The sequence below is a fragment of the Anneissia japonica genome, unplaced genomic scaffold (genome assembly GCF_011630105.1).
Source record: "Anneissia japonica isolate Jap-2015-1 unplaced genomic scaffold, ASM1163010v1 scaffold287602_len1038180_cov171, whole genome shotgun sequence".
Lineage (NCBI taxonomy): Eukaryota > Metazoa > Echinodermata > Crinoidea > Comatulida > Comatulidae > Anneissia > Anneissia japonica.
In genome coordinates, this window is record NW_022734061.1 from 794,111 (window position 1) to 803,347 (window position 9,237).

The 9,237-nt window shown below is 34.1% G+C and overlaps 1 protein-coding gene across 1 annotated transcript in view; it reads left to right on the forward strand.

Moving 5' to 3' along the window:
• LOC117116308 (homeobox protein CHOX-CAD-like) overlaps window positions 1–7,041 on the forward strand; it is an 18,389-nt gene extending 11,348 nt beyond the window's left edge. The window contains exon 3 of the mRNA XM_033260329.1: window positions 6,973–7,041. Within this exon, the coding sequence (XP_033116220.1) occupies window positions 6,973–7,041 (69 nt within the window). The remainder of the gene's footprint in view (window positions 1–6,972) is intronic.
• Window positions 7,042–9,237: the final 2,196 nt, after the last annotated feature.

Consider the following 9,237-nt stretch of genomic DNA (forward strand, 5'->3'; position numbering starts at 1 on the left):
ATTCATAGTCTTCAGCAGCTTTGGTCTCCAATTAGAACAATAAAAAAAAAAGACATTTGTTAATTTGGGACAACAGAAAAGTGGTCTTTAATTGGAGGTGGTCTAACTAATATTATATACAAATATTCAACAATATTTATCTTAAGTAAAGATGTAAGATTATATACAAATCAGAGCGTGTATATACAAGTAATATAAGTATACTAATACGGCTACTTTAAGTTAAAAGTACACAAGGAAAATAGTTGTGTGATTATGAGTATGATAGGTTGACTCTTCTTCAAGATTCAGCCAATCAGAACTCGCCAGATGATTTAACAACATGTGATTAAATTGGCCTAGTAATTTCCAACACTTGTGTTTGCTCGACAAATAGACATATACGTCTGGGACAAGATGCTGCCCTGATATGCACATAGTTATCAGCCGGTATTTGGCCTAAAGCCGACTAGTTACATCAAGTTTATCAATTTTATCGATATGCTTTTGTCCAATATTGTGTTTGGAATTGCCGGTGCGTATGAAGTGGTCCGACCACGCAACAATATATACCATAGACCTCGAACTTTACCGATAAGCGAGATCTACTAAAAAGAGACAATAGGCGGGTCTGGGGATTTTTGCGAATTCTCAATAATCATGTGATATATCCGAGTGGCTGATCAAGGAATTCAAAATTGCAGGACCCATAAGCAGTGACGTATCTAGAAGTCTTGAAATGGGGGTGCTGATAGAAGGGGGTTGGGGCGAAGGTGAAGGTGGGTGGGGGATTCAATGACCAGTTGAAGGGCGCTAACTCGCAAAATTAAGGTAATTTTAGGTGATATTTAACTACTTGACTGTGATTTTTTTGGAGAAGGAAACTGGGGGAGGGGGCGCGAGTAATTAATTTAGAAGGACCTGCGCCCCCTGCACCTCCTAGATACGCTACTGCCTATAAGAATTTTAACAGATGAGGGTAGAAAACTACCTTAACCCCACACTGATTGGGGCTGAGGTACAGGATGCTTAGGCTATGGCATGATTTGCCAGAAAATATAAGGTTTATTACAATTTTGTTATATGTCTTTATTTTTAACTTTAACAAATTTAGAGCCACATTAAATCGGCAAAAATAGCATAGAAATAAAGCGATTTTATGTGATAACTGTTACTTTGTTGTTGTTTTGCTAGCGCTTCTTGCCGTTATACTAAGTGCATATGAGAGTGATCAATTTACACTTGTGGTGTAATGTAACTTGGTGCGGCGCCCGACGGGGGGATCCGAGGTCCCCGAAGAGGGGGAAGATTTCGCCGACGGGAGAAAAGTAAGCATGGTCGAACGTCGCTTAATATGTTTTTAAAGAGTTCCAGGGGAAAAGCCCCTCGAAACTTCAACAATTTAGGGGTTTCAAAGGCTCATTTAATCGATTTTATAGTCTAATTATATGTAGGAAATACATGATATTTTTCCCCTGACGAATTGTGGTTTTTCTTCCCGACAGAGGGGGCGAGAGGGGGGCTGCCCCTCCCCGCTCCCTCCCCCGTGCAACCCCTGAACGTATACGGTAAACACTGACTGTGCATTCCCCGCCGGGCATGGGCTTGGGGATTCACCCTATTTTACACATGAAAGTTAGATTCCACTATAACGCTATAACTTCTATGTTTTTCCACTCCCTAAAAAATTCAGTCACTGGAGACCTAATTAATACAAATATTAAAAATAACTATTGGCTTAATGTTTATTTTGCACATTTTTTTATATAATATATATATATATATATATATATATATTATATGTATTATATATATGTGTATATATATATATATATATATATATATACACACACACACACACACACATTTGTGAGAATATCAGTTGCTTTAATCAGATTTAAATTCCCAACAACGCCTCGGTGGCCCAGTTGATTATAGGCATCTGCATAGACAGCAGAAGGTCTAGGGTTCGAATCCTGGTTGGGGGAAACTGCTTTTTCACGCTCGCTTAAATATCTGTCTCTTATACACCCGTGTATATTTGCGCTATACAAATACTTTAATCAATTGGTTGATTAATATATATGTAATATATAAACAAGTTCTAAACCGTCTTCTTGCAAGATTACAAGACTACTGAATATCAGTGAGTAGACCTAGGCCTATTATATACATTGTAAACCTAGAAGAGGAATCTGCTAAATAATACAGCATGATATACGGTATACCGTAGTGTTGCAAGATATATTATGATAACTTAGTTTGTATCTATATCTAAGCTTTTTATACTTTTGTTAAGGGAAATATTTTTCTCTTACCTTTGCCAAGTCGTAATTTATTTTTCTATGCTAGCTTTTTTTTTCTGTTTCTTTTTCTGTATTTATGACATTGTACCGTCTATTTATATCAGGCACAAATCAACACGTGTATATTGAGCGTATGATTCTTCCCATTTCTATTTGCTTGAGAGAAATATGTGATTAACAGAAATATAATTTGATATGAATTATTATCATTATCATTATTATTATTATGAATATCTCTTTATTTGTTAATATTTGTCCATATAATATCGATATTGAAATATAAGTATAACAATGTATAACATACTGTATCAAGAAAATAAAATACATAAACAGATATATGATTATTCGACTGTTTGTTTGGTTTTTTTTTCACTTTAATCATCATTATAATTGTATCAAATATCTCCCAAGGTGGTCTCTCGCCCGATACTTGTACTGTGTACGATTAAAAACGACAAAACTGGTGGCAGTGTTATAGGTTGCAATGATAACATTGACAGTCATGATCCGCGTGGACACTATATTCTTCTATTCTGACTAAAACGTCAGTTGTCATGGTGAACGGTTTTCGAACGAATCATGGATCTTCTGGCCCTTGAGGTTTACAACATGCAAAGGGGCCACGTTGATTTTTGCAGCCCTGTCTTTATTCTAATTCTTCGTGTTGTAATCTCGTACTTTCTTTGTTTACTTCGGTTGATATTGTAATATATAGGCCTGGATATTATTGCACATAGGCCTAATATATTTGTATATGTGAATATATGTATACCAGGGGTGGGCATAAAAATCGGTAGGAGGGCCAAAGTGAATTTCTGATTTAACACCGAGGGCCGCACCCAAACATTAATCTTTCCAGTGCGCTTCTAAGAACCTCTAAGCACTGCTTTTACACCACTTTATCTCAGTTTTAATATTACTTTTTACTGGGTCAGGCCGTAAAAGACAAAACCCACATCGCCTATAACCCCCTCAACGTGTGTAGTATTCTAGCTTAACCGATCAGATAATAAATAATAACAACTGTATTTATTTTCTTCTCATATTAAACAGTATAAACATAGGGCCTCAATTTTTTTTACATGTATTTATTCAAAATATAGTAAAGAATATGGTAGTAATTGGATTTATTATGATGAAGGTTCTCACAGATATCCACAGAACTTGTTTTAGAATCAACCGAAATTTAATCAAAATATTAGCTGACAGAAAGTTAACGGAAACGAGAATACCACAAGGGACAATAATATAAGTATTCATAGATGTATATTTAAACATTAAAAAATACTGAAATACAACGCATGTAAATTTTAATCGTACAGTAAGCAAGGGTAAAAATAGTTGTCCCAAACAGGAAGGGAAACTTTTAGAGACGCTTAACTGTATTCCGATCTATTACGCATTGAACAGTATTATTATAATGTTTTATTGATAAGACAACACAACACTGTATAAATTAAATGATACTAATAGTGATTTTAATAACACATGATGGGCATGTTTGTAAATAACGTTGACAAGTTCATATCCCTTTGTTATTACCGAGCTATTACTATAGGCTACATCAGCAAATATGGCGTTTAGGTGACTTATAATAGAAAAGGAATGGCGCCCCCTTTGCATAACTGGCGCATTAGTAAAATAAAATGTACCTATGTAGATGCATTTATATACTGTAGTGCATTATGCAATCGATAGACCGTCTCTAATAATAAATAAGATAATCGAAATAACACTTAAATGAAAAGAATTGAAAATCCCCAAAGAAAATAATTGACGATAATTGAAATCGGGTAAGCTGTTCCACAGCTTTGACAAGACGTTTTTAAATACTTTGTTTAGCGAAAATATTTTTTCGTCAGAGGAGGGTAAATATAAAAATAAAATTTGGTTTTCTTATTTGGCAATATCATTTTGCCAAAAGCATCCAGGCGTAGTAGTAAATATAAATAATTATTTATGAATGCAAACAGTGTAGCATTGAGAGTGACAAATAGTGCTTTCAATTTCTTATAATAATGGAAGAAATTCATATACCTTAATTTTTGAGATTTAAAATGAAATAAAAATGAATATTTTTTAAAAAAAATATACATTTTTCATTAAAATTTTATTTTTATTCAAAATCCCATTGCACTTTATGAAACGTGTAGGCTTGACACCTTGAACTCTGATGATTAGTGTCCAAAATATATTACAAACTCATAACATATAATAATGAGTCATTATCATTATTATCATAATTTTCAGTACAAGTTTAAGCCGCTCCAGACATTTTTGCTTTTCTACCTCCTTCCTTTTCCATAATTGTAACATTATTTCCTTATCGTTATTGCCTTATTTAAATATTATTACAAACTTAAACGATATTTCCTGCACATTTGTATTTTTCACACAAATGCTTAAACAATTATAATTATTAAATTTAAACTCTAAATACAAATTTACATGAATTAGATCAATAAAAAATGGACATAGTAATCCGTATCTATTCATTAATAAGAATAACATTTTCTTCTAATTAATTTTATATAGCCGGAGTTAGTCTCGACCTAATCAAATCTTTATTAAAAGGGTACACTTTCTCCATTAAAAGGCTTTTTAGCTTATAAGAATGGAATGATCTGTTAGAAGCACGAACTCCTGTAGACCAAACCCAGTACCGTTACGATATTTAATCGTGTGGGAAATCTACTCATTGTGGATATAATGTTTCTATTCAGCACCCTGTTTTAAAAATCATGGATACTCCACTGAATTATCTCACTGACTAAATTATAATTCAGATATTTATGTTCACTGATATCAGAAAAATGTAGATGCGATGTGCAGATAAGAACCAGAATTGGAATAGCGAAAGATGATTTAACAAGAGAAGACAGTGGTTACTGACAAATAGAATGGACAGGAAAAAAGATTAAGCTTAACGCACTTGTATGGAGTGCAGCTTTATAAGGGTCTGAAACTTGGACAAAGATAAAAAATGAAATAGACTGGAATTAATGAGCACATGGAGAAGGATGGAGAAATTCAATGAAAGACAAACTATCAACTGAACAAGTACCGTACTAGAGAGGATAAACGACAGAAAGAAGAAATGGATCGAACATTCACCTAGATAATGATGATGGTGATGATGAATTAAAATTGTAACTAATTAACTACAATTTTGATTGTGTAATATGATAATGTGATTAGGTAACGTGTGTTGGCATGCGAAATCGAATGAACCATTCACTCTTTCTTCTTGCATTTCTCATTTACTTTACTTTTCAAAGGGAATACGAAAGTCAAATGTGTAACTTCTACCATTTAGGAATTCCTCCATGCTTGTTCCAAGGAAATCCTAAATTATGTTCCAGTTTTGAAAACAAATTGTCTTATGCTATTATTTATAAATTTAGATAGATGAAAGTATGAGAATACCATTTCTGGCCATCACGCAGTGAAATTAAATTTTTCTGGGTAGTGTTGACTCTCCTCTTTATTAGTCAGCCACAGGGAATTTCTGTCAAGGCCTCACTCTGCACTCCAAGCCCTATTAGTCTTACTATATGGTTACATATACTCCTCTATTGCCGCCACTCTCTCGTCATCCTGTTCATCATAATTATCATCGTCATTTTATAAGTAACAAACGAAATTTTTAAAAAAGAATTGTATAATTATGATTAAATAATTCAATTGCTCGGGGCCGCTAAACTTTTAAAAATAACAAATAGAGAAAAAAAATGAAAATTATATTAAAATTTTAAGTCTGAAAGTGCTATTTCTGGCCATGGTGCCATAATCATAAATTATTGTGTTAACTCAGCCCCAATCATAGTGAGGCTGAGGTGCTATAGTCCCTACTTCTGTGAAAATCCCTCCCGGGGCTTCTCTCTATTTAAAATTCCAGGATCCGCCACTAATGTGTTAGAGTGGGGGTGGACTAAAATCTGATGGAAATTGCCTTGGGAAAAATGTCACAGTGGAAAATTTTATGGGAAAATAGCCAGGGAGAGGGGTCCGGGGGTAAAATGTCTGGGAAAACAGCCTGTTCCCTATTATTTTTAATGTATCATAAGAAGAAATAAGTAAAAATTGTAGATCAAAAGTAACATATTATCATTTTTATTAATATTTGGTCTCAATATTTACCAAGGAATATATATTTACTCTATTGTCATTTATTTTTTCAATTCTTTGGATAGCTGATTAGTCTGTCATTGCATAATTTGTAAAGAATATTTAATGTAACAATATTTATTTGTATATCGTAATTTGTAGTTTTTCTAATATGTTTAATATTTTATCTTCAAGCCACGAGTGCACCAACACCCACCTTGCAACAGGCAAGGAAATGATTTTAAAATTCATAAACCCCTCCTGTTACTTAGTTTTGGTGATGTTGCAAAGTTAAGGTATTTAATACCAGTAGACAGACAGAAAAACAGAATCAAATTTGTGGCCCCGTAACATTTAACAGAGTTACTATATATATCGTCTAATTATAAATTTTATTTGCATTAATTACATTTTATAATATAATAAATAAAGTATTGATTATCATAGGAATAATAGTCAGATATAAAATTTTCAAAAATATCAAAATATTAGAAACTTTGTCTACTTTAACTACTTAAGTTATTCGATTTAATTTATACTTGTATATAGTTATATTGTTCTTGTTCGTTATATTTTTCAGGAAACACTTACTGAGCGCAGATTATTGTGGGATTCAGTAGGAACCTGTCGACATGAAGCAGATGAATGATGTGGTCCAGACTGCGATTTGTTGGACGCTTGCTAAGAATAAATAAAACAGATGAACTCGGCAAACCAAGGCATACATTTATATAAACTGTACAGCGTGAATAAGCACCCGGGCGCTTAAACTATTTTTTTTTGCACTTTCTGAGGGGAGCTTATTCAAACGGGGGAGGGGGGGCTTGTTTAAACGGGGCGCTTATGAAAACAGAATGGAAATTGAGGGGGAGCTTATGGAAATAGATGAAAATCGATGGGTTCTTATGGGAACTTATTTAATTCAAGGAGGCAATTTTTGAATGAACAATTATTATAAAAGAACATTACGAATGGTGATGTGGCGGAAAGATAATCCTTCAGAGAACATGACAAGAATGCTGTGAATATTTGCATAACAGCAGAATAGCAGATGCAATTAGTAGTGGTGGGTATGGCTAGTTTGATGACCATCGGCCGATTGGGATTAACAGGATGGCAGGATCATTGCAGGTTCTTGGAAACTCAGATGAGAATGTGCTAAAGGTGCAAATTGTCATAAAAAGAAAAAGAGGAGTTGGACTTGGCCTAGACAAATATAGGCTATAAGAAGAGGAAATTTGGAAATATATTGTCTGTCCAGAATCGGAGCTCTCATCTGTCCATAAGAAATATCCTTATTTTCATATCTTGACCTAAGAAGAATGTGATTCCACCTTTGCAGCTCAAATCATGCCAACAAAAGTCCCAGGATTGATTGGATTGTTGACTTCTTAAAAAGAAAATCTTATAATATTAGTGAGGGGCGCTTATTCAAACGGTACTTATATTTTACTTACATATGAAACAAAGATAATGTTATTCAAAGTTTCAACAACTCAAGAAAAAGGCTTAGGAACGGTCGGAGGCCCAAGAAAGCAGTGGCGTATCGACGGGGCTTGGAGCACACGTCCCAAAACATGTTTTCTCCACCGCTGAATATTTGCTGATTAAAAGAAAATCAATCAAGAATGCAAACATCGTCTATCCCCTTATGTTGCTAGGTAATTCCCCCTCACTTAATCAACATAATACTGTATATGTTTATATAATCGGTACCGTAATATAATTTCATCCCCACCCCGTACCTCCATATAACTTTCGCCCCTCCCCTATCATGCTCTATGTCAATTACCCTTATATTATACGCAATTGCAAGAAAGCCAAATTGAATATGAAACAAAGATAATGTTATTCAAAGTTTCAAAGTAGTTTATTCAGTATAATTTTATTGATTGGTCAATTGTTCAAAGATGTTTAGATTAGTATAGTAAAGTACTGAAGGCTTAAAGGTAAAAGTAGGTACCCATTTCTTGCATCGTAATTCCAACTGGATAAATTATTATGAAGTAACACTGTCAACTGGGTCAACGGCTTCTCTGTCTCCCACTCGGCGCTACTGGGAGCAAAAATATAAATTGCTGTCAGTGTGCGTATGTCTGAAACTGTAATACTTGCTTTTGATATGTGTTTTACAGATCAACTGACGACCACGAGAATACCAACACGTTTATTGTTTTTGTTTACATATTTTAATGTTGAAGTTAGCGAGTTTTTTTATACATTGATACCGTCACACATGAAATGATTATATATTACAGATATGAAAATATAAATAAGGAACAACAACTTAATATAATAATGTTTATATAATCTGTTAATTTAAAGGCTACATTACCGGGTATCAATTAGCGAACACGATTGTAAGATCTCAAACCATAGACGTTATTTCTAAATCTGGATTGTTAAGCCGGGCACTCAAGCGCCCGACTATCGTCGGCTGACGCAATTCTATGAAGAACACAACGCGACGACGCGCGCATCATGTAACCCTCACAGGGAATGGAGTTGGATTAGTCAGCCGACCGTCGTACGATCGTCCTACGACGCTGTAAGTGCCCGGCTTAATATACTCCGAAAAAACGGATATTCGCATCACATCAGAGTATTTACATAATGTAAATTAGAAATTAACGGAAGTCGTATAGGCTTATGCCAACTTGTAACCGTACACATTCATTACAATAAACACAAATAGGAAGAACGACTAAACAATACATTATAGGCCTATATAAATAAAAAGAACATGTACGTGTGGTGTGTCATACCACGTAATAGTGTTAAAGACTATCATATTATTATAGTTAATATTATATCGAACCCGAGAGCTTCTGCTGCTATGTTATTC